Source organism: Pseudomassariella vexata, assembly GCF_002105095.1.
Source record: "Pseudomassariella vexata strain CBS 129021 chromosome Unknown BCR38scaffold_8, whole genome shotgun sequence".
In the NCBI taxonomy this organism is placed as follows: Eukaryota; Fungi; Ascomycota; class Sordariomycetes; order Amphisphaeriales; family Pseudomassariaceae; genus Pseudomassariella; species Pseudomassariella vexata.
In genome coordinates this window covers 1,906,338-1,931,213 of record NW_024467963.1, presented here as the reverse complement: position 1 = coordinate 1,931,213, position 24,876 = coordinate 1,906,338, and the positions used below count along the sequence as shown (strand labels likewise).

Here is a 24,876-nt window from a genome sequence, read left to right as displayed (position 1 = left end):
TAAATTTCCAGTGTGCGCAATGGCACAAACCTCAAACAAACCTGTCTTCTCCTTGTCTCTGGTGCATTTCAACCGCCCAACTTTTACGAGAAGTTGGCCCTTGAGTTCAAGTACGAGTACGTATGCCCCTTGCCTCCAACTCTAGGCGAGGGTTCACCGGGCATCACTTGGAAGGCCGACGTCAAGTGCATCCATGACACCGCCATGCCCCTTTTCGAGCAAGGGAAGGAGATCATTTTGATTGGTCATTCCTATGGTGGTGTGATAGCAGCAGTCGCTACCAAGGATCACGGCACTGAGCAGCGTGCTGCTCGAGGAAAAAGGGGGCTTCTCACAACTCATTCTTCTGGCTGCTTTTGTAGTGCCCCAGAGGGGCATGGATTTGTTGGAGATGTATCGTGGTGCATGGCCAGACATCGTTCAAACTACAAAGCCTTACACCAAGGTCGGTCATACTCAATCCATAAAGCTTTCCACCAGACCGGAGATTAGTAACTTCATAGAACCAATTGGTGATTCCCAGAGAGGAATGCAAGGACCTCTTTTACACCGACGTCCCCAAGGGTGATCGGGACATATACTACAACATGATGGTTCCTAGTTCACAAGATACTTGGGAAACGCCATTCGATTTTGTTGTGGCCGATGTGACTATCCCCAAGGCGTACATAATATGCACGCAAGACTTGGGCATGTCAGCGAAGGCGCAAGAGATGATTGTGAAAACGCCTGGTCTACACTTCCCGGTCAAAAGGATGGACTCGGGACATAGCCCGTTTCTGGACCAGCCGGCGAGGTGTGAGAGATCATTATGGAAATTGCGAAAGGAAAGTCTACAGAAGCCCACTGTGATCAGTGACGTAGAACACACGAAAGCATTGTAGGGTAGTGGAGGACTAAGGACGACTGCTCGTATATGTTCCAAGCCCAATATACCCTCCAGAATTATGTTCTTCTCCTAACAGGAAAGTAGTTAAGGACGGCAAACCCGCACCCTAATATCATGACGCTGAACCCTCGAGTGACCAAATCTATAATGAAGGGCATGCTTCCACTTCGTGCTTTTACATGAGTTGTGTTTTTTGAACTCGAAAGGAGTCGTATTCAGGGGCCATGGCAGTCCTAAACCGGCAAAGTCTTTCGAAAGTAGTAGTTCGTAGTCCCTGCAGATATCCTGCGTAGATTAAAGCTAAATGACAGCCCAATATTCCTTAATAGACCGAGGTAATAACTCCAACAACACAAAATCCCACTATGTATTGACGACGGGCAGGAAAGCCCTCAGGTTAAGGTGAAGATGGAGACGACAACACGATATTCAATAAGATCTGCTGTCCGGGCGGATAACAACATGGAATATCAAGAGCCTTGTCGCTTTAACAGATCAATAGAAAGGCCTTAGTAGGCTCGAATAATCGACTGGGCCTCAACAGGTCCTTGAACGGAATTATCTCCATGGATCAAGAATAGATAAAGCATCAATAGGTTTGGATTGATCGACTTGAATCACAGAAGTACCTCAACAAGCACAAATCATGAACAACTTTAAAACCAAAAGAACTCCCCCCTCTCTAGTTATCTTGATTTCTTGTTCTCTGCTGTTGTTCTCTGCACCTCTTCTTATCAAGAGTGTGTCTTCGACTGCAACAGAACCTTCTAGAAACAGACTTATTGCACATTTTCATCCGAAAATACCCTTGAAACCCCCTGTCCTCTATTTTAGTGTAGTAAAAAGCAAACCCACTAATATCTATGACCTGTTTGATTCGAACTAATGCTCATAATAGTTAGGGCCTTGTATGAAAGCCTTAGTTACCCCAACTGTTTCAAAACCACCACGCTCTTGTGTCAGTGAGACGGGATTTCGGCCAGTAGTTGCCCGGTCGTAACTTAGGGACTGAAACTCCAATTCACTGGTCTTCTCATCAATACGCTTGTAAGACTTCTGTTCGGGACGTAAGACGAAGCCCGGGTGGCCTATGCCTAGGAAAAAAACCGACAGGACAACAGCACTGCATTATAACAAAAGAAGTCAGTCCGAGATCAACACGGCATTTAAGAGCAATGGACTTACCATCCCTCCAACATAATAAACAAGGCCTCCTCCTTCATTAACTCCCCAGAGTACCCCTGATTTAACTCTGCAAGTCTATACCCCGAACGCGCAACCGTGAGCAGCAGCGCGATAATGATAGCTCCAAAAAAGAAGCGCAGGCGGGTATCGTGGGCACTGGTCTCGGTGCAGCCCCTGGGCGAGCGGAAGTAACGAATGTCGAAGTCGATGAAACAGATACTGAAGAGCAAGACGGTACCCAGCTGGAGACTCAAGCCGATGGTGGACAGTGTGCTGCCGAGGGAACCGCTCGAGGATGTAGCGCTGATGGCGGCACCGGAGATCTGGGCCAGGAGGGCAATGAGGTCGCTTGGGAGGAAAATCCAGTAGAAAAGGCTAGGTCGGACGCGTGAGAGGGTTGTGTTGAGGTTGTTTATGCTGGCAGTTTTTTGTTAGTGGTTTCGAGATGTTTTAATGCGGCAGATAAAACTCACGCCAGGGCAAGGGTAACATAGATCGCAGCGCAGTAGAAGACGGGCACGATTGTGAGGAAGACTGTGACATTATTCAGCTTCACTATGCTGGGGGACCAATACAGAGGAAGATTGAACGCACCAGCTTGTATCAAAAAGGGGAAAAAGCCAAAGGGGTCGTAATGCATAAGGATTCGGCCAACGTAGCCGACGATTGCGCTAATGGTACTGAGGGTGCAACAGCTCATGAACCACCAAGTTTTCCAACGAAAGCCAATAATGAGGTGGATGACCATAGCTATGGCGTAGAGAGCGATGAAAATGATGTTGACGGGAAGACTGGGGTAGTAACCTGTTACGCTCATCTCCAGTGGACATATATCGACTGTACAATTGGAATTGGGACCAAACCCAATATTCCATTGGTAGACTTCAGGGGAAAGTTGAGAAACCATGGCGAATAGTTTGCAGCTAGCTCGTAATAGAATGAGGATGGTGACAGGACACCGTTTCCGAAGAAGGTATTTGGCGTGCCCTTGTAGGTGAAGTTGGGGTTGCTGAGAGACTGATTAATCGAGATATCATGAGAAGTTGTCCGCTTGAATTTGAGAAGCTGGCAATGTCAAATATGTATGTATGCATGAATGGAGACCATGAGTATTTAGGCAACCTCAACTTTTCATGCGTTGATGGGTTTTCTTCTTAATTGATGACAAGTTAATTGACGACAAGTGCATAGATCCTACAAGCCCTGGAGCTACGCGTTCCAACTATGTGGTAAGCGCAGCACCGCCTCTACCACCGTTATTGGTCCGCTCGTATGTCTTCATTCTTCTTGCCGGATTGCCAAGGATTATGCCGGCAAGGTATTGAAATAGCCTTTCAGATATGCGTCCTCTGTTCCCATCTTACCTCGGGCTGTGAGGCTGAAAGTCTGCCCCCATGCCATTTAGGACGAGATTTGGCGTCAGCCGAAGCGCTAAGCCTTGTATACCTTGTTAGATGGGGATTGGTCCATGTCAGGCCCAGCTTGAAGTAAGGCATGAACGCGAAACGGGGAAGTGGCTATGCTTCATCCAGTGTAAATTACATGAGACGGGATGTTCTATAAACTCCGTCAACTTGCCGTAATCTCGCACTCTATCTATCAGCTCGATATAGCTTGAGTCCACCATAGATCAGGTCCAAGCCACAGGCAATGACTTCGTCATGGGCAACTCGCTAGCTTTTCATATGTTAAAATATGATCCCTAACTACTGGGTTACTAAAGACTTACTCCTCCGAGAAACTGGTAGGCAGTAGCCGAAGTATCGTACAGCCAAAGCGCTAGATCATCTGCGCCCATTTCTTGCCAATCTTCCTCCACATCAATATGTTTGCAATTCATCTCTTTACATCATCGCCTTTGTTGAAGGGACGAGCCAAGAGCATTTCACCCTGGTTTTGGGCCCGAGAAAAGATCAAGTCGGCAAAGCGATGTTGCACGGCTGACTTGTTGCCACCTTGATGCAGCATCGGACCGCCCTGTATCGGTTGTTCGTCATAACACGAAAGAAATAGCCCTGGGTTGTCCTTTGCAAGCATGCAAGTGTGATAAAAGTATGCAAGGGCGATTATTTTCCTACTCCTGAAGTTTTACTCCAGGAGCGCACTGCTTTCAATCGCTAAGCCCAGGTTCAGAATCAGCAGCAGGAAATCCAAAATGTCGGTGATCTGCGACACATTTGAAAACTGGTGGGAATTTTGAAGTTATTATGAGATTCTGGAGCTTTCAGTTGTGCGGCAATCTCTGCGACTTTGTATTCTAGCTTCCTGGTTGCCAATCAGCAGCAACTTCTTAGCTAGCTTTGAACCGCCTCTAAGCCCATCAGATGAAGGGCTTCCGTGGCCATGGGATTGAGTTCGAAGGCAGTCACTTCCAGATCGAGCTCCCTGTGTAGTCGTGAGTACACTGGTCGAGTATGGCTACATGCAGCTACATGCAGCTACATGTTCGCATTTCTGTCATGGATACGGTGGGCTCACACTTGACGTATTCGGGATTGATGCACTCGCAGTTTCGGGCGTGTGGACTGCGAGACACACCATCTCTTGTTACTACCGCTGCACCCCCGGTCCAAATTGAGCGTCGACGTAGATGGACACAGGCGTGACCCCGAACCAAGTACAACAGCTGTCGTATCCCCTGTGAAGCAATATATAGAGCCGTGAGTTTGTCGATGACCTTACGGTTGTGCTCTTTTACCTGATCCAGCCGTGGTGGTATACAGCCCGAGACTCTTGCCACCACCTGGTCTACACACTTTTGGAGTTCTGTGTGTATGTACTCGGTATCTACCAAACAATGATCATAGTTATGAGAAGTTGTAGGCGATTCGAGAAACGCATCTATAGACCAATCATCAAAGCCTTGGAAGATGTCCTCGTTATGATAGGTCAACGGCTGACAGTCAAGGGAATCAGGGTATTCGGTATTTACCATGTTTTCAGAGGCAAAGGGGTTTCAAAGAATCAAGAAACGTATCGAAAATTGCATTTGGACGGCGTTTGGCTCTGGGCAGACCCGTGCAAATTCATGTGACTATTATGGTACCTTCCGTACTTATCTACGCTTTTCTTGCTGGTGCCAGCTGACTGCGCTGATCTGAAAGTACTCAACCCGCATTTGCACTAATGTATCACCTGCAGCGGCTTAGACAAGAGGTATGGCGAAGTTCGACACCGACAACCAGGAGCCTCGAAATGGTCAATTGGCTGGCTCGGAGGTTCCTTTTGGTCAATGGCAACCGCCTGAGGTACACACGCCGGGTACCTCCTTTGCGTGTGGCAACGGTCTTATTTGAGACTGAGACTGCAGAGTGTAGCTTGCATTTTGCCGGAGTAAAAATTACCCGACCGCCTTGGTCATTTTGTTCGTATGAGAAGTACTCGAAGTTTTCCGGGACAAAGCTCGAACTACTAGACATTCTGCTATGAAATGAATCGGGATTTGTAAACGCTTCATGTTTGGCACCGACATCACCATTACATTCCTCAGAAAATACCCGACAGTTCGAGGTGTGTATTACCAATCCTAAGGGCTCGCATTCCTCATTTAGGAACATTTATTCGTTTGAAGCACTGCAGCTCCTCTCAAAAGTCCATTCAACATCCAGATGTACACACCAGCTGGGCAGTCTTCAATTGAACGAGTCATTTGCACCGAAGAACCACACTTGCATTCCTTCCTTGGCAATCACTACCGAGAGCAAAGATAGGTTCCCAACCTACTCCATTCAGTCAACCTAATTCGAGTCAAGAGACTGCGACAATGGAAAAACAAGCGACAGACCTTGGAAAGAAACCGGATGCGCAATAGGATCCCGCCAAAATCCAGTACTGACAGATCTTAGGCTCAACATCATCCTCGTCGGTCTAGTACTTTCATTCTTCTTGGTATGTCTCGTACCCCGTGTAGATGTCATTGACATAATCCCTTGCTGACTTCCATCCCAGAGCGCCCTCGACATGATATAATCTTGTCCCTTGTGTTTCTATCTTTTCTGGCTTCTTCCAAACAGCCATTGATGCGTCTCGGAATGCTTTGGACTAACGCATTAATACTTCTCTTCTAGAGTATCATCGGTACAGCTGCCCTTAGCATAACCACCGAATTTTACTCCACTGCCGACGTCGGTTGGTACGGACCCTCCTTCGCGCTGACCCTCACCGCTTTTCAAACTCATTGGGGTAAAGCATACGTCTGTTTCCCATTGAAATGGTCGTTCCTATGCTCCGTAGCCATCTGGGAAATCGGACCCCTCGTCTGCGACATCGCGCCCAGCTCCCTCGCCCTCATCGTCGTGTGCGCGGTCCAAGGCGTGGGCGCCGCCGGGGTAACAGGAGGATGCTACACCATTGTTAGTTTCATAGTCACGCCTGCCAGAGTGCCCGCCATCAGCGCTATAGTGGGCGGTGGTGTTTCTATATCAACTTACCCATTGGCGGCGTGGTGTTTGCTTGCTTCATATTATTCTTCCGGACTCCTATCCATTCTAAGGGCATGCATGGGAAGTAGTCTTGGGGAAAGATCGCTGTGCAATTCGATCCCGTGGGGACTGTGCTACTGATTGCTTCGCTGGTTTGTTTCATTCTGGTGATTCAGTGGGGAGGTCTCTCGAAGGCATGAAATTCGTCCACGTCATCGGAATACTGGTGGGCTGGTTTGTTACGTCGGTTGCACTCGCCATTAACGAGTGGTACCAGGGAGACCAAGCGTTGGTCGTCTATAGGATCTTGAGGAATAGCACTATCGTGTTATGCTGCGGTTTCATCTTTTGTAAGTGTACCCTTCCCACCGCTTTTCACAGTGGCCTAACCTTGATTGATCTAGCATGATGTGTGGTGATCAGTCGTTGCATTACAACCTTCCCATATATTTTCAATTTATAGGTGGGGATTCTCCATTAGCAAGCGGCTTGAAGTTATTCCCACGATTCTGTGTACGTGTAAGCTGCTCAACTCATCCATAATGCTGCCTGCCAAGCTACTAAACTTATATACTAAATTTGCCGATTCAAACGCTCTCTTTCGGACGACATGCCTACAAAACTGGTAAGCAGCTCCAATCGAGACAAGCAAGAGAGAACTTGGAAAACATGACCTAACGCAGGGAAAACTCAGAGACTCCTAACTTTGATTTAACAGAATGCGATGCCTCTTTGTCAGGCGCCATGGTTTACGACATTTTGAAGCGCATTCTCTGGTTCAACAACGCGTTGGTGGCAGTACCCAAGTCGCTTTTACAACGCCTGAATCTTGTACTTGGCTTGTGCACGCATCAGAAGAGGATAACCCGAGATATGATATCAGAGGTTGGTTGGTCGGGAGAGAGTATTGTGTCGATCTTACAAGCCGCTAGATTTATATAAAGGCCAAAAAAAAGATTTTTTTTCTTTTTCTATGATGGTTACTTCTGGTTTGAAGCGGGGTTTTGTAGCCCTACGCTTGGCCGTACCTTCCCATCTCCGTTATGTTCACCCGAAGTCCGTAGAGCGGCTGGGATAAGACGCCCGACGTTACTCATGGCTGGCACACTGACCACAGCATCAATCTTGGAGCATTTGATCTACTGGATGGTCGATAATCCGGATGTGCTTCAAAGACTCCAGGAAGAGCCGCATAGCGTGATGACCTCAGTCGACGACGTCAGTAAGGTCCCGCTTGCAACGCTGGAAAGCCTTCCTTACCTGACGGCTGTCATCAAACAATGTATTCGATTAGTCTACGGCAATTCCGATCCACAATTCCGCGTTAACCCTAATGGAACTTTGACCTATGACAACCAAACGACAGGCAGAAGTTGGTTGGTCCCGCCAAAGACATCTGTTGGCATGACCAGCGTGATGTAACATCACAAAGAGCTCAATCTTCTTAATAGCAACAAATTTTAACCTGGATGCTGATTTGGTGGCGAGGGAAAAAAGCTATACAAATACATCGTGGCCTTTGGCAAGGGCAGTCGCATCTGCTTGGGAATGAACCAGGCGGCGAACGAGAGATTCGCTGATCGGGTTGAGCGGCTAGATAAGACCCGTGGCTCTTGGGTGTCTAAATCAGACGGCTGTGTGTGGCGCTGGCGGGCAACCTATTCCCCTCTTGAGGATACCTAGCAGATTCACATTGTCTATAAGGAGCATAGTCGCAGCGGAGCTGCAAGGCAAAAGTTCTCTATGTCTAAGTGAGATTGATTAGACCGTATTGTCGCTACAATCGTGATCAGTGTTCGTCACCAACGGAAGCAAGAGTAGTACAGCCTGACGGCGTTATTTGCATTGTGAACTTGACAGCAGGGACTTGTTCATGCCGCCGGTATCAAAGTAATGGAATACCTTGCGGGCATGCTATTGCCGGATTACTAGCAAAAGAGGGCGCTATAACCCCTTATCTACCAGAATGTCTCTCCGATAGTTTGGGCTGCTACCTATGATAGCCCTATGCCAGCTATTAAAGTCTCTGAGCTCAAGCCCGAGTCAGAGGACCCTTGTAACCCTCCAGTTACTAGAGTCCCTCGAGGACGCCCTGCCAAAGAGAGGATCAGAAAGGGGGATGTCCGCCGCCCTCTACAGAGCTTACAATTGTGATGCTCTAGTTGTGGTGAGACTGGACATAATGTGAGAAGGTGCTGACGCTCACGTGAATAGCTTGACTGATGGATTGGGAAGGCAAGTGAGAGGTCTCACAAATTGCGGGGCAAATGAATATTTACAGGGATTGTGCAGGGTATATTAACTTTTTTCCCCAGAATGTGGCTGGGCTGTAACCACACAATTCATACTAGGGCAGCACTATGTAAAGAGCCAGCCACATGAATAGGGCATTCGAGATATCAAAGTCGCAGTGCGGTCATAGCTTATAAACTTGAAAATTGTGCATATATAGATTTGGACCTTATAGGAATTCACATTCTTCATTCATCTCCCTCAATATTCATTAAGATTGCCTTTGTTGCCACGAATGCCTCACAATTGTATTCAAGTTGACCACCCCAGGCATCATGGCTAACGCCACAACCGCCACCACACTGCGCAGAAATGGGCTCGAGCGTCACAAATCTCGCTTCCGAAGTTTTCGCGAACCTGTTGTAGTGAAGGTTATCAATTCCATCTTAGACAAGCCTTTGATCTCACCTTCCCAAGCTTCACAAACCTTTCATACCTTGTTTTTGTCGACTGCATCTCCCCAAGTCCTCATTAACAGAGTTACCACGATGTCTCCTCCTGTGCCTACGGAGCGCATTCGTTCCGATACTCCAACCTTCCTGGCCTGTCTTGTGACAGCATCAGCTGCCAGCAACCCCCCCAAGCTGTCAACCTTCGGTATTACGACGCTGACACCTGCAGATGTCCCTCCCAATGCGAGCCAGTATACCACTGCCTAGGAGGCGGATGGGCTGCGCGCAGAAGTTGTGGACATGCTGAAGAAGGAAAACGTCGCCTTCACCATGGTAGCCCTGTGTGGTATCGCCAATGATAGCAGCACTGTCGCTTGCTTCGTAGGTGTGCTGCCCGGCAATGTTAGACCGACCAAGCCTACGGCCATCATCCATGGTATTTGGGACGTGTTCGGCAGACGCAATCTCACTGGTGACCACTTGATGATTCAAGTCAGCGAGTACCAGGTCGACCTCTTTCTCAAGATGAACTTGTCTGGCTTCTCTTTCGAGGATACGTACAATACCGGCGCGCTATTCCCGGGCTGTTCTCTCGGTCGGCAGGGTGACGACGGGTATGGGTCTTTCTCCTTTGTGCTCGAGGTACGCGTCAACGGTGTCACTGAACTGGTCGGCGTGACCTGTGGCCACGTAGGGAATCCCGGTAAGTATATTTGTACCTGATAACTACATTTGCATACCTGATACTCTATTCAGATTGGTACAAAAACGGTTTCGCTGGCACCACGATGGATATGCCCTCCGCCTTCCATCACGAGCAATGGAATCAATTTCTCAGCACGAATCCCCAGTTCATCCACGAACGCCAGACCACAGAGTCTTTCTCCCGCACTGTTGGCAAGCTGCTGTATGCTTGCGTCATGGGTGACACAACCCCGGGTCCGAGCCCTAAGTCCCGTCTGGACATCGCTGTCTTCCATGTGGATAACAACCGTGGTTCTATTAGTACCAATGTAGATTTCTGCTAATACCGAGAGTAGCCAGCGCTGACTAATTTATCTACGTAGGATCCATGTACGCTCCTGGCCAACAGCCTGGACGAGTATGGTGGAGCCTACATGGGCAACGACTTTGTCTCTAAGGCTGGCGCCGCAACTGGTGCTACCGTCGGAACCAAGATCTCGACCTCGGTGATGGTTGCTTTGTACCAGGGAACCAGTCTTATTACCGAGACTGTCGAAAAGTGTATCGTCCCCCGGGGTTCGGAACCTAGCATGTTTGCAAGCCCTGGTGATTCCGGTGCTTTGCTTTTCGATGCTAAGCGCAACGCTGAAGGCATAGTTTGGGGCGGCGGCAGTATTAAACCTGCTTCTGACCACACGACTACCCCTAACAGCAGCATTTCTGACGTGTCTCTCCAAGTCCTGACGCCCGTCCCGGGCCTTGATGCCAGTAAGTTCGTGTACTACACAGAGCTTCAGCACGTCAAGGAGTATATCCAGCAGAAGCTGGATACTGAGTACGGCACTGGAAACTACGAGGTGCTTTGGGGTCCAGGAGGCCAGCGGTGGATCTAGTAGCCGTTGGGGGCGAGTTGTTTGCCTGGATATATCACCAGATCAGGTCGATGTAGGAGCCAGACGGTGGATTCATCGGACTACTGCCATGGTATTTGGGAAGATCGATAGATAGACAGAGAATTGCACATCAAGCCTCTCCTCTCTGCTCTCTGTATTAAGTAATATGTTCAACTGTGCTATGTTTGCTATTTGGGAGAAGCTTTCAGATGGGAAGTTACGGCCAAGTACAGGGCTACAAAACCCCGCCTCAAACCAGAAGTAACCATCATAGAAGAAGAAAATAAAACATCTTTTTTGGCCTTCATGTAAATCTCTTTCTTTCTCGGTTCAATTTGTTTCCATCGTCAAATATGACCAGGTCATCTTCAGGCTCGAAGGTTGGCTTCTAGACAACTATGTACTGGGCACACCGTCAGATTCCACCAAAGCTACACCGCCAATGCTGCCTGCTCGACTACGCCGCGGTTGTTCCATTACTTTATGCTCTTCCCGTACTGATTCTTGCGAGCAGTAGCCAATTGGCACTGACGCAACAAAGTTTGAGGCTGACACTTTTATTCATTGTCTTGGTGGCTGTAGCACCACAAGCCCTAAGCCACCCACCCTCCACTGTGTTGTTGCAATGGAATTTGGCAATCGTGACGGGATTCCCAAAGGGATGCCCCAATACGAAGTAATGCCAGGCGGTAAGGCGGGATTGATCTTGAGACCCCACCAAGACTGTTCCTCTCAAGTACAAACAGTATAGTGACGCCGAGTGCCCAAACTTCGGCTTAAGGACCACAGTCATTTTTGCTGTCGAGGGTCTCGGGTGCGACATAATATCTGTGTCGTCCCACACGCAAAGAGTGCCCAGTTTTCATCCTAGAACCCTTGAAGAAGCATCGTAGCAAACTCCCTAACCTTGCCAGCGTGAAACACCCATTTTCCTTGCTTATTCTCGGTGGCGTTGTCTTGAAGTTTGTAAGAAAGTCGACGCCTCGGAGGAATCGTTCCAGGGTACCGCCGCGTTCTCGGAATCGAACCTTCGTAACGTGGGAATCGGAGAATACTCTGGGAATGCTCTGGGTAGCTGCTGTTAGCGAAGAACCGAAACAGTTGAGGAGCGCTCACAAGTATATCGAAGAGACTGCGGCCTTGACGACGTCTTCTCACAATGTCAGATTGTTGGCATCAGTTTACTGTCCTGGGTGCATAGCATGGAGTCGGTTCTGACCAGCTAGTTGGTTGCGGCATCTTACTTGATTCCTTTCTCTCAAATGGCTGTTTGCACATCGCCGGCTGGGTGCATTGAAGTCATGGCAAACCTTTCAGGGTATTTGGCGCTGGTATATCCGGATTGAAAGTGGACAGTTAGCAGCTGTAGTAATATTAGTAGCCTTTCCTTCGACGGAGGGATATTAGATTATATACGATGTCCTCGTAGTAGGCTACGTCACATAGACGTACAATCAGATCTCCGTCGTAGCCCTTAACTTAGGTATCCACCTCGATATTGACGACGGACAGTAAATTCTCGCAGGTTTAAGTTGAAGATGATAGCAACGGACAACAAGATCCTTCACAAGACCTTACGATCCGGGAGGGTGAAAGACTAACATACTAAGAGCCTTCTTTACCCTAATTAAGTTAACAAAAGTACCCAAGGGTCGGAACGACCTTACCATGCCAACCTGGTGAGCTAGGGTTGGCGTGGATATACACCAATACCCTCACCATTCTCCGGACTCTTTTTGCCAATGATAACCTCACCAGAGGCCCTGGTTAGGCAACCTGGTTGGCTTACGGTTGCCAAGGCTCAAGTAGCCCTTTTAACCGTGCTGGGTCCCTGACAGCCGAATGTTTGGGTAATTTGAAGGTGCTGTAGGTCCCTACCAGCCCTATAGGATCCCCTGTAAGACGTATTATCTTGCAAATCTCTGCAAAATATCTGGTACTTTGAAACTTTTCTGTTATCTTGGTATTCCTCTACCGCTTAACCGCTGCCCTTATGCTATGGAGGGTCTACTTGTACCTATAACGCCAACTCCGGTGGCATCGCCATCTCACCAGGCCAAGGCTAAGGCTACTCCGGTACTCCCGGAGGCTCAATAGCGCCTTTTCTAGTACTTCCGTGGCTTCACTTTCCCCGAACGTGGTAAGGCCGTCTCATCGTGGGAGTAGGCCTATGGCCATGATATCCAGAAGGATAATAAGCGGCGATAGGTGCGTAAACGTTGTGTTACTATTCGGCACCTCTGTCCCGCTAACTTCAACGTTAATAGTACCCAAAACGCTACAGACTATCTGTTAAAGAGGCACAACATCAGGGCACAGACTCGCGTTGGTATATCCCGGTCAGAGCGTATCGCTAGGAAGAAGGTGACGCTTGAATCGATTAAGAGCCATTTTTCGCTCGCTATTTTAAATCCGTGAGATCAATCCATCTCGAATAGCCTTATCGCGTCGTTAGATCGCACGCGTTTCCATCAGTTACTTGTCCGAGGGGTTGTTAACGGTAATAGGCCATCTACGGAAGTATAGGATGTGAATCTGTGAGTACCTATCCCCATCGGTCCTTATCCAAGGTAGCCAGCGCCCTTGATAAGGCAGCTAGATACTCTGCTTAGGGCCCTGACGGCTGAGAGAGTTATAAGAAAATAACTGTCTGGATGAACCAGACGAGTCTACAGAGGAGGCTATAGCCAACCGCGCCGGCGAGGTTAACGATAGCTTCATCTCTTAGCAGTAAATCCAACCAAAAATTCACCAACCTCACCATGATCACTGGTTGGTCAACATCACCAGCGTTTTGCTTACTAATTTGATCACTAACCAACCAAGGGGGATGATAAGGTTGGTGAGGTTAATCCGACCCTTGCGGATAATAGGTGACCCCTGCTATCAGTAAGTGTTATTTATCAATGCCGGCATTTCATATCGACAGCATCGAAAACTACATACAAGTATTGGAGTACATCGAGAATCAGCCGATACACGTCTGTGACCAAGTTACCTCTTAAAGCTGTTGCTGGACCACACGCAATTATCGGCGAGCTGCCCGAAGACAAGCTAAGACAGCGTAAAGCGAATATATTTCAAAGATTTTAGCCTAACGTAGGTAGGAGATGTACGGAAAGAGCGCAAATTCGAGAAACCACCCTCTACGATTCCTAGTGGGTAGTCGAACCCAACCTATTCCGCACACACCTAGGAAGGGCAATCCAATATCATAAAGGTTTTTAAGACGAGAAATACAAGTAACTAGCCAAAGAAATGGTTAGAAAAGCTGCAGAAGCAGCCAAAGTTCAGGAAAGATCGGTTCAAAACTAAAAGCCCGGAGCGGCTGAGGAAGCAAGAGTCGCTTGTAAACCACCTTATTCTATACGCAATCTATTACTAATTAAGGCGATTCCATAAATATAATGCAGTTCGCCGGATTAAAGGGTTAGAGTTGATAGACATATTACGATTTGAAGTACGATAGGAAGTCTGATACGCTGCAATTTATTGATCCTGATGAAGATGCAGGGTAGTATAGCAAATACTTTAAATTTATTTTAGAGAATTCAATATAGAGATGGAATTGCGTTCGTATTACTGAGTAGCACTGATACAAATAAAATCGTGGACCGGATTGCTTTATTTGCTTTATGCCGGGCCCTGGGTCTTTGCAGGTGGCGGAGAACTAACAGACAACCACGTTACTGAAGGCCAAGGCGAGAAGGCCAAAGATACCGAGTGGATTCATGTTTGGTTATAAACTAGGTTAGTTTATAACGTGTCAGCTCCCTGGAAGGCAGTTTGCTGAGCTGAAGCATGGATTGAAAGGGAGGTGAAAGAGTACGGGGTTGTGTATTCGAGTCTCAAGTACTTTACGACTGCCCTCGCGTCATCGAATACCAAATCACAAAATGAGAGAAAGCGAAGTCAATGCTGGCCCTCAATAATGTTTGCACAATTCACCGCCCGTAAGGTTGTTTGCGCGGTTCGCTACGTGAGGTTACTTAAAAGGTAAGGGCTCGAACACTCGACTAATAACCAATAGGAATAACCTTGGAAGATAGATGGCTGATACAACATTCTGCCTTGGACAATGCAAATCACGGAGCTGTTGGGCTCCCGGCTCGAAAGCATCCTCTATATCGAGTGTGACGAGGGATGATGTCAGTCAAAAGACTCGGGTGCTAATCAAGACGTTGCATCACATTACAACATGTAACGAGGCAGGAAGGAGGTTTGAGCCCGCGAATCAAAGTCACAGCAAGCCTACCAGAGCCCTACATACTTGGAATATCATGACCCAGTGATACCTAGTTGATCTCAGCATGTAATTTGTTTCATCATCACGTTGCCCACCAATATGACCCACCAAAGTTCAACCCGATCCGAGGTAACGCGTGCTTTGATAGTCGTGCATGCCAATTTTTCAGCAGTGGTTCGACTGTCGGACAGCCAGCAACCGCCGTAATTAATATGGCCAGGGAACGACGACATGTTGATAGTGGGGCCAAACGTTGCAGAGCTCAGTCCGGGGAATATGGAGTACTAAGTATGTGTTAAGATCAACAACGGTAGTTAGCAGACGCTAGCCCGGCGTTTCTCGTGAAAGGCAGGTTTGAGAAGGCACCAAATCTAGATGCAAGTTTGAGACGAAACATCGTGGCAATCTGATTGAAGAGTGAGCGATGTTCAGACGAATGCGCAAGTGCTTTAACGGATTGTTGTCTGTCATCCAATCTCTATCCAGACAGGTCCCAACCCAAAAATTCCCCTAGGCCCCAATTGAAGCTTTTTCCAATTTTAGCCTCATCACAAGCCTCGATCGGCAAAACATTTTCGCGAAAAGTCTCCACCCGGCTGGGACTCAGCCGCTTCCAAGGTTCCTGCCTCCTGTTTCGCCCACCAAGAGGACAGCGGTGTTCAATTGGCCCGAGGTCGCTAGCGAAAGCTGACGGCCAATTTCACTATCACCCGCAAACCCAACACCCAAACTTCGCTCCTGAGCAGCCATAATTTTCCTTTCCGCTCCCAGCCCTTTCCCCTACGCATTACTAGCAGCTCCGTAGCTTCTTCATCTTTTACCGGAGCATCCAGTTCACTGGCGCTTGTCAGTCAATAACCTTTGTTTGGCCGGCAATCAACAAAAGTCCATCAGATCCCGACCCATTAGCCCTCCCAATGCCAAGATTCTAACGCGTATCGGTCATTCAGCACGGCAGGTGCCTACCATTACCGATCTATCCATCGCAGCCTACTGGTTTTGCCACCTTTTCAAGGGGCCCGACTTCCCCTGCCGCTCGCTACTGCTCGACCGCCGACTCTGCCAACTCAATAAACCGGGTAGAGAGTGGAACACATTTGGAGAAAAAAAAGGGGCCTTACGACGTCGACTTTTGATGACCTCTGTGATTTATATTAGTCGTCAGCTTACCTAGTTCATCGACCCTCCCCTATTTCCTCGCGTCGGGTTCATGATCGACATTGAACACACCGAGACGCTGTGAGGAAAATATCTTGGTCGAATTCCATCAATATTGCTCCTACCGTATCGACATCCTCCACTGCCGATTGCTTTACCCACCACCCTTCTCTCCGTCTTGGAGCAGACAGATTGAGATCCTGTCATCAATATGGATCTCTTCCGGCGGGCGTACAAGCGCGTCCCAACTTCAGCGCCCCAGCTACCTACCGATGACGAAAAGGCGAGACCTGCCCGACCGAATAGGTTTCTGTCGCGCCTCGCTTTCTTCAGACGACCTCTCAGATTGAAGGGCAACTCTAGCATATCTGTGCCGCTGGGAGTGGTGGTCCTGTTTCCATGCATCGTTCTTATCCTGATGCTGGTACTGTTTGTCAGACACCCAAGCTCGCCAGGCAGGATACTGATGCCCGCTGGCGCTCCTCCGGCCATCCGAAAGATCAGTGAAGAGCACGACAAGGTGTTCTTTACGGGCTGCCTCGAGCCTGACACGTCCAAGCCCAAGGCCAATGCTGCCTTCGTGGTACTTGCGCGAAACAAGGAGCTGGATGGTGTAATCCAGTCGGTCAAGTCGATTGAACGCCACTTCAACCGCTGGTACCACTATCCGTACGTCTTTTTGAACGATGGCGAGTTCAATCAAACTTTCAAGGATGTCATTCGCAACTACACTTCGGCCCCCGTCGAGTTTGGCACGGTTGGTCCAGAGATGTGGGGTTACCCTGAGTGGATTGACCCCAAGGTCGCCAAGGAAGGCATCGCGAAGCAGGGAGATGCGGCTGTCATGTATGGTGGCCTCGAAAGCTACCATGCCATGTGCCGGTTCTACTCTGGATTCTTCTACAAGCACCCGCTCCTTGCCAAATACGAGTGGTACTGGCGCTTGGAGCCCGAGATCAAGTACTTCTGTGACATCACGTACGACCCCTTCCTCGAGATGATTGCGGCTAATAAGACCTATGGTTTCACCATCGCCGTCAAGGAACTTCGCGAGACTGTTCCAAACATTTTCCGCTATGCTTCTGCATACAAGCGTATGAAGAACATCTCCTCGCAGGGATTGTGGGAAATGTTTGTGGATCCCATCGAGAAGCCCAAGGAAGAGGTGCCAGAAGACGATCCCAACTACAAGCCGCCCTTGCCTGAGGAGATCTTGCGCAGCGACCCCGGTCGCAACAGCCTGCCTGAGATTGACCCCGAGGCCATGGAGGGCGAGTCATACAATATGTGCCATTTCTGGTCAAACTTTGAGATTGCCCGACTCAGCTGGTTCCGCAGCAAGGAGTATGAGGACTTCTTTGAGATGATGGATCGAAGTGGAGGGTTTTGGATGGAAAGAGTAAGTCTCCAATTTTATTGCGGTATAGTTCATCACTAATCTTCTGCTAGTGGGGTGACGCTCCCATCCACTCTCTCGCGGCCGGTGCGCTCCTTGCACCTCGCGATATTCACTACTTCCGAGATTTCGGTTACCGGCACACGACCATTCAGCATTGCCCTGCCAACGCGCCGGCCCGCCAGCTTCCCCGCGAACCCTTCCTGGAGAAGACAACCACCGACCCAAAGAAGCGACAGGAAGAAGATGAGTACTGGGAGCAGTGGGATGCAGAAAAAGAGAACGGTGTTGGGTGTCGCTGCCGCTGCGACACGGACATTGTAGATGTCGAGGGCAAGGAAGGGTCCTGCTTGGCCGAATGGGTCGACGTAGCTGGTGGATGGGCCAGCCCATAGACGGTTGGAAGACTTGGTGAATGTCACCAGAACGAGACATGAATCCACGCATACGTCCCCTCTTATTCAATTGTTTCAGCCACATATCCCCCCTGGATCTTCATGAAATTCCTCCTCGTCGTTCTTTTATCCGCATATTACCTCTCCAATTCAGGGAAATTCCGGCTTGAAGCATTCAGTGCTCATCCACCTCGTTACTAGTCATCATAGCGTCGTTTCTGGTGGGAGCCTGTACGTTAGAGAAAAAGGCTATCAAGGCAGAAATCGCTTTCTAGATATAAGCGAAATTGTTGTAGGCTGCAGTCAGTGTTGAGAGAAACAGGAAGCGAAGCTATGGGTGTGGGACATGTCAAACCGGTCTGCAAGGGGGAGTATATGAGGTTCGGCACGGATGATGTCGAAGTAATGTTGCCTCGTCGGACACGTAGGGTTTGCATACATACATTTAGGAGTTCATATCAATGGTACATAATATTCTTGAATAGAGTTATTTGCCCGTGAAGAAGCAAACCCAGCCTCCCCATCGAACAGGCGTGGGCAAGCCATCGAAGCTCTATGTCTCAGCGTTGAAGTCAAGTTTTATCCTCAAATCTTCGGCGGGAACTGAGTCGTGAGGGGGTATTAATTAGCCCGTGCTGATTCTGGGGAGATTCTTCATCCACATGCGCGGCTTCTGGCCTTACTCGCTTTCTGAGGTGCGCCCGCCAACCCCTGAGCACTTGGGCCTAGCCGCAGCCTCCGCCGCTCTGCCTTGTTTGATATCAACTGCGTAACAAACAGACAGCTTTCCATGGACACTGCGCAAACATGGATCATCGACTTTCCTGATTGTGACGAGCACTCCCAGCGGCGGAGGTCTTTCCTACTTCGGTGGCAGCAGATATTGGCGACCTCCCCTCTTCCCACTCTCTTATCAGGCACACCATGCTCTATGCGGTCAGAAAATAGTGAGTCTCAAAACACCTCTATGTTATTTGCTGGCTGGCGAGATGGGGAGGAGTGCGTCTAGAGTCATTCTGCGTCTCCACATTACTTATACCATGGCTTGTTCTCAACTTAATGAAGACCTCCACCATCTCCTTTTCTGTTTCATCGGAACCAATGTTCATGCTGCTTATTTCCGGGTAGTCTCTGGAGTTGGGATCGACTTGTGCCGTCTATCAGCCCCCTTTCTCTCCTTGAGGACGGGACCTTGATCAAGGAGCACTCTGCTTCTTCGGTCTTGCCGATGCCAATACCGTGAGATTTTCGTCATCTACCCATTCTGACTCTTCTCTCCTATCCAGAGGAGCCTTTATGTGGAAATAGATGGCTCGGCCATTGTGATCTTCCCATAAATCTAAGTCTATCGCCCGTATTGAGTCATGTGCCTTCATTTCCTCTACTCCTGCGCGAGTCACCAGACAAGACCTGAAACCTCTCTCTCACTAGGTAGTCCTTCACATATTGATGGATCAGGAAGAGACCTTTGTAGGTTGCTGTGAACCAACCAAAATCCAAAATCTTGGAGAAATACGATGCTTGGCGTAGCTTGTCTTCTGCTCCATTGTCTGAAGAGGAACTTGGACTCGTGTATGACGTATCGGGGTTTGCGGGAGGATAATCCTTATGAGCGAATCTGAGTTCAGCAAAACCTCTAGAGTGATCATACCAGCCTCTCCATTTGAAAATCATACTCAATAAAATCAGGGTAACTTTCGAGCTCCTCGAGCCAATGTGATTGATTTTCAGGATTTATGCTCATCAAGAGCCTTAACCAGGGTAGCGGCAAGGGAGTGCGCGAAAAGCAAGCCCATCACTATAACTTGAGTGATTGAATTAGTTCTTCTGGGATCTCTGAGTATAGTTTCATAGAGCTTAGAAAGTTGTGACAGTAGTTCCCTGCTGTAATTCAAGATCTGGGTGATGTTCTTGCCCTTCCGATGCTGCTTATATCGTTGTGAAAAACCTCCAGAAGGAGATATTGAACCCATTATTTCTCTACCTACGAAACAGCATTAATTTAGAATACAAGGCTTAATTGTTTTGCATACTTGAAATAATAACTTTTCATAATAACAAATAAGCAATGAGGATCCTCAATCTCTTAGCGCCGTAGAGAATCCATACTAACTACCGACGTAGATTTCGTCCTATATCACGACTTAATGATAGAATCACTTAGTTAATCTACGTGATTGCAATCCATAAATATTTACGGAATGTAAACACTGCTAATTCCGCTGCGCGCGGCTGAGTGAACAGAATAGCTAAAGGCAGGTAAAATGTGTTACGACGACCCCTTTTCTCGGACTGACAACACATTTCGAGCGTGCTTTTAGGAAAGAGATCGGCTGCCTATGCCTTGTCCCTTATGTTAAGGTACATCTCCCATTACTTTTTATCTGGAGTTGCTTTTACAGGATATAGAGCTCACCTCTAGAAGGTGTCTGTCATCCCGCTTTGCAAATCAGAACCTCACAGCACAACCAAGAGTCATACATACTACCGTCTCACTTCCCACCCCGACCACTCTGCATCAAATGCGCATTAACTGGCGTCAATGCCTGCCCCTTCAACAATAATCCCTCAATATTCTCCATAGCCAACCTCTCAAACCCCCAATTCGTCTCGATGGCCCCTCCCGCATTATGGCTTGTCAGCGTGACATTCCGCATTTTGCACAACTCCGGATGCACCCTCGGCTCATGCTGAAACACATCCAACCCCGCGGCGAAAATATGCCCGCTCTGCAATACTTCCACCAGCGCATCCTCGTCTACCAGCGCGCCCCGGGCTATGTTCACGAATCGAGCCCCTTTCTTGAATTTCATTAGTCGTTCCCGGTCGATCAACACCTTGCCCCCGAATGGCGTGGCGAGGACTACGCAGTCTGCCTTGCTGAGCAGTTCATCGAGGGTGGGGATGTAGACGGCGCCTACTCCACCACCAGCTCCGTTCTTCCCCTCGTCTAGCTCAGCAGCAGGTTTCCGCACGACGTCATGATACAAAATCTCCATGCCGAAAGCAGCACGGGCCTTTTGGGCGATGGTGAGGCCAATATTTCCCAAACCGATGACGCCCAGGGTGTGGCCCCGCGGATTGTGCGCGGTCATGGTGGCGTGCTTGTGGGCGTCGGTCCACTGGGCCGGATCTCCGGAGCGGGCGGCGAGATGGGACCATGTTAGATTCCGGAAGACTGAGAGGATGTGGAAAAGGGCCATGTCGGCTACGGCTTCGGAGGAGGCCGCGGCGCCGTTGCAGTAGAGGATTCCTGGCTTCATATCAATGCCTCGTTCAACAGCTTGAGACTGTTGAACTCTGGAATATTGGGACGGGTGGGAAAGCTCACCATGCTCCGCCATGATATCAACATCTGCCCAGTCGTATCCGGCGCCGGCGCTGGCGTAGATTTTGACAGATGGGGGCAGAAGTGGGATCAGTTCCTGATCCCAGCGTCCCATTTCACCACCTGTGTTCCAGAAGGGGCGAAAGACTGCATCGAAGTTGCCCCATTTATTTTCCTTCAAGGCTCGTAGAAAAGCTACTCTTTGCCGTTCCTCGACTGAGGGACGAATGACGGTGAATTCTGAAGAGAAGCGCCTGTATATCTCATGGTTGTGTTTGATGGGGTCCCCAATGTGGAGGACTGTAGGTTTTGTGGCTGATGGCATGGTGTATAGTAAAACGATTATGGAATGGTTGCTCTTGGATTGGGGTCATCAGTTCTGGTATGGGTTTTCTATATGGGTTGTCTATATGTCGATATTTCAACTGTACATGCCGGCATAGACTCCGACTATGACCCGACGCCCAGCTATTTAGTCGCGCGTCATACAAAAGCGGTATGCCGGCGCCGCATGAACCTTGGCCACTAGAACCATATTATATGCCATAAGTTAAAGTAATTTGTCGAGTTCCCCTCACGATGGTTATCCCCGCACCCCGAGATTCGAAGAACCTGGTAGAGAGCAAGCTAGTGCCTCTTTTCCGACCGTCTCGATCGGCAATGCAGTGTCAGGGACACTGATTACCGCTCGTCGGATCGGCTACTGGTTGCTTGAAAAGTCCCGGGACGAAGTCCGACGTATAATCGTGAGAGGATGCCACCCCGGATTACGATGTCGATCAACTCTGTTTTAGGACCTGCCCTAACACATCAGCTTGGAAAACCTGGGGTATTACCCCAGTTCTCCGGTGTATTTGGGTGCTTACATTTACATGTTCATCGTAATAAACAGAACTGCGCCATAAATAAGGAAACTCATATAAGAGGCTATATATGCCGCCGCAGCTTGTGCGACACTGTCACCACCACACCACCACCACCACCTCTTCAAGAAATTCTTCCACACCCTGTTCTCCTAGATCTGAGTTGATTAACATCTTAAGAATGACGACAGTGAAGGTGGCCACGCCTTCCAGAATGGACGAGGTGCAGCATCTGCATCTTGAGACAGCCGGTGCAGACCTCAAAGTTGTGAATGGCGCTGTGGTTATCGAGGACCGGGTACACAAAGAGAAGGCACTCTTGCGCAAGATCGACATTCGCATGATGCCTCTCATGATGTTAATTTGCATGACTGCCTCTACCTAGAACTCCTCAGACCTGCTGTGCTGACTCTACTCAGATGTCTTGAACTACCTCGACAGAAACAACATTGCCACCGCACGGCTCGGCAGTCTCGAAGAGGACATTGGGCTAGTCGACACACAATGTGAGCAACTGTTGAATATTCTTGGCGTTTTGTCTATGTATCTTGGAAATTTCGAGTGGAAACATGAAACTTGCCCGACCCTCGCGCGACCACTGATAACGAGTGTTTGACAGACAACACTGTCATTAGCATATTCTTCGTGGGATATATTCTCACTCAGATTCCGACCAATATGATTCTCAACAAAATGCGACCATCCATATTCCTGGTCAGTAGACTTTCAAGATGCTGACATACCACTCCGTATTGACCAGCTGTCACCGTACTAGCCCACCGTCATGTGCTGCTGGGCCGTTGTAAGCGCTTCTACCGGAGGAGTGCAAAGTTATGGTGGATTGGTAGCCCTTCGTTTCGTATTGGGTTTCGTCGAGGCTCCCTTCTTCCGTAAGCACTTCGCCATATCCGCTGAGTCTCTATTAGTCTATTCACAGATATCCTAGCTGGTGCCCTCTTCCTCTTCAGCTCTTGGTACACAAAAAAGGAACTTGCCGCGCGTATCTCGGTTCTCTACGCCGCAGGTCAAATGTCAGGGGCCTTTGGCGGGCTCCTGGGTAGTGCCATCATGGGGGGCATGGAAGGAAAGGCCGGTCTTGCCGCTTGGCGATGGCTGTGTAAGTCTTTCTTATCTGGAAAAACCAAATGACACTGATCCATGGGCTCAGATTAACTAATTCCAAACTTTCGGGTAGTCATCATCGAAGGTGCAGCCACAATACCGGTGGCCATCCTGACTAGCTTCGTCATCCCTGACTATCCATCCACCACGTCCTTCCTCAGCCCTGAAGAACGCATCCTTGCCATCCTCCGTATCGCCGAAGAAGCTAACGAAGAAGATGATCGAGCCGAGACACCGGCCATGGTCGGCCTTAAAATGGCTTTTACTGATCCGGCCCTTTACTTGATCTGGTACGTGCACCCCTGAATCTTCTTCCGTGTCGTGCTTTTGGACTGGCCAGTTCTACAAGGAGTGACTTACCCCCAAACATAGTTATTCGTCGAAGGAGTTTGTTAAAGGAGTAGAGCTATACCAATAAAATTTATACAGGTTCATGCAACTCGGCCTCAACACCGCCGCCTCCTTCATAAACTTCTTCCCCACCATCGTAGCGACACTCGGCTACTCCCAGCGCGAAACTCTGCTCCTCTCCGCCCCACCATTCGTATTCGCCGCCATCCTCGGCATAACCAACTCGTGGCACAGCGACCGCACCCGCGAGCGCTGGCTGCATGTCGTCTGGCCTCAAATATTCTGCAGCGTGGGCTTCGTCGTATCAGCCTCCACCATGAACGCTGCGGCCCGGTACATCTCTACTTTCCTCATGATGTCGGTGTACGGGTCCTTCGGGTGTATCTTATCCTGGGTCTCGACCACACTGTCCCGCCCGTCGTCTAAGAGGGCCGTTTCGTATGCGGTGGTTAATGCGTTCTCGAATTTCGCGAGCATATATGCGAGTTATTTTTATCCGAAGCGTCAGGGGCCTAGGTACTGGCAGGCGAACGTGGCGAATGTGGCGTTTTGCGGGGCGTGTGTTTTCGTTGCGACTGTTTTGAAATTCTATTTGAAGTGGAGGAATGGGAAGTTGGACAGGGCGGCAGAGGAGGATCTGAACATCGAGGGGACGGCGGCGGGGAGTCGGACGAAGATGTTAGCGGAGAGGTGGCACTGTCATCCGGATTATAGGTTTACTCTGTAGACAAGCATCGCGTGTAATGCTACGAAGAGTGTTATTATATTTGATCAGTTATATTCAAATTCAGGGACGAGATTGCCGTTGCCGCGAATCTAATCATGATAGAGTGGCGAAATCGCTGGTTGAACATGTCACTAGAATACATTGTGCCCCCTAACTCGGGCCTCTTCTTGTTCAAATGACGGTTACCAGTTGAAACCTTCTCGCATTCTTGAGCGGTTTCCCATTTGAAGATAGTACGCATTTACGTGCCGAACAAGCTTCCTGGATGATAAGCCGTACCAAGAGACACGGGGCAGAGTTACGTCAAGCTTCAGAATAAGTGAGATAAGAACAACGGATTAAGGTATGTAGTCCACACAAACTTCACGACTTTGCGGTACACTTGCAAGCCGAAATTTTCTGCTTCTAGAAGAAGAGAAGCAAATAAGTGGCTGCTAGGCATCAAGACATGTATATATTTGAACGTCGTACCGCCCTTTTCTTTTTCCAACAACGTTCATGCTGAAGTGCGATTATTCACTTTGCGGGCCGATA

The 24,876-nt window shown here is 48.9% G+C and overlaps 7 protein-coding genes across 7 annotated transcripts; 5 read left to right on the top strand and 2 right to left on the bottom strand.

Annotated features, from left to right (window-relative positions):
• Positions 1–19: 19 nt before the first annotated feature.
• Positions 20–900, top strand: BCR38DRAFT_458590 (uncharacterized protein; the record flags this gene model as incomplete). Its single annotated transcript, XM_040862188.1, has 5 exons — positions 20–61; positions 94–259; positions 324–445; positions 504–796; positions 885–900. The coding sequence occupies 5 exons, from the start codon at positions 20–22 to the stop codon at positions 898–900; spliced, it is 639 nt and encodes a 212-aa protein (XP_040715122.1).
• Positions 901–1,954: 1,054 nt separating this feature from the next.
• BCR38DRAFT_317375 (RTA1 like protein-domain-containing protein) lies at positions 1,955–2,942 on the bottom strand (the record flags this gene model as incomplete). Its single annotated transcript, XM_040854724.1, has 4 exons — positions 1,955–2,012; positions 2,075–2,491; positions 2,548–2,608; positions 2,669–2,942. Coding segments are annotated over 4 exons (810 nt in total), but the record flags the coding sequence as incomplete, so codon positions are not given.
• A 4,642-nt stretch (positions 2,943–7,584) lies between these two features.
• On the top strand, positions 7,585–7,917 carry BCR38DRAFT_344589 (cytochrome P450; the record flags this gene model as incomplete). Its single annotated transcript, XM_040856112.1, has 1 exon — positions 7,585–7,917. A coding segment is annotated over one exon (333 nt), but the record flags the coding sequence as incomplete, so codon positions are not given.
• A 1,998-nt stretch (positions 7,918–9,915) lies between these two features.
• BCR38DRAFT_228758 (uncharacterized protein) lies at positions 9,916–10,792 on the top strand. Its single transcript, XM_040854302.1, has one exon. It carries the CDS (start codon positions 10,298–10,300, stop codon positions 10,754–10,756), a length of 459 nt encoding a protein of 152 aa, XP_040715119.1. The 5' UTR covers positions 9,916–10,297; the 3' UTR covers positions 10,757–10,792.
• A 5,271-nt stretch (positions 10,793–16,063) lies between these two features.
• Positions 16,064–18,069, top strand: BCR38DRAFT_228726 (alpha-1,2 mannosyltransferase KTR1). Its single transcript, XM_040854301.1, has 2 exons — positions 16,064–17,559; positions 17,610–18,069. Exons 1-2 carry the CDS (start codon positions 16,372–16,374, stop codon positions 17,949–17,951), a joined length of 1,530 nt encoding a protein of 509 aa, XP_040715118.1. The 5' UTR covers positions 16,064–16,371; the 3' UTR covers positions 17,952–18,069.
• A 2,374-nt stretch (positions 18,070–20,443) lies between these two features.
• On the bottom strand, positions 20,444–21,604 carry BCR38DRAFT_345154 (putative D-mandelate dehydrogenase; the record flags this gene model as incomplete). The annotated part of the gene is made up of 2 exons (XM_040856160.1): positions 20,444–21,204; positions 21,283–21,604. The coding sequence occupies 2 exons, from the start codon at positions 21,602–21,604 to the stop codon at positions 20,444–20,446; spliced, it is 1,083 nt and encodes a 360-aa protein (XP_040715117.1).
• Positions 21,605–22,356: 752 nt separating this feature from the next.
• On the top strand, positions 22,357–24,342 carry BCR38DRAFT_486199 (major facilitator superfamily domain-containing protein; the record flags this gene model as incomplete). Its single annotated transcript, XM_040863999.1, has 7 exons — positions 22,357–22,499; positions 22,584–22,648; positions 22,762–22,856; positions 22,918–23,032; positions 23,089–23,259; positions 23,338–23,554; positions 23,694–24,342. The coding sequence occupies 7 exons, from the start codon at positions 22,357–22,359 to the stop codon at positions 24,340–24,342; spliced, it is 1,455 nt and encodes a 484-aa protein (XP_040715116.1).
• Positions 24,343–24,876: the final 534 nt, after the last annotated feature.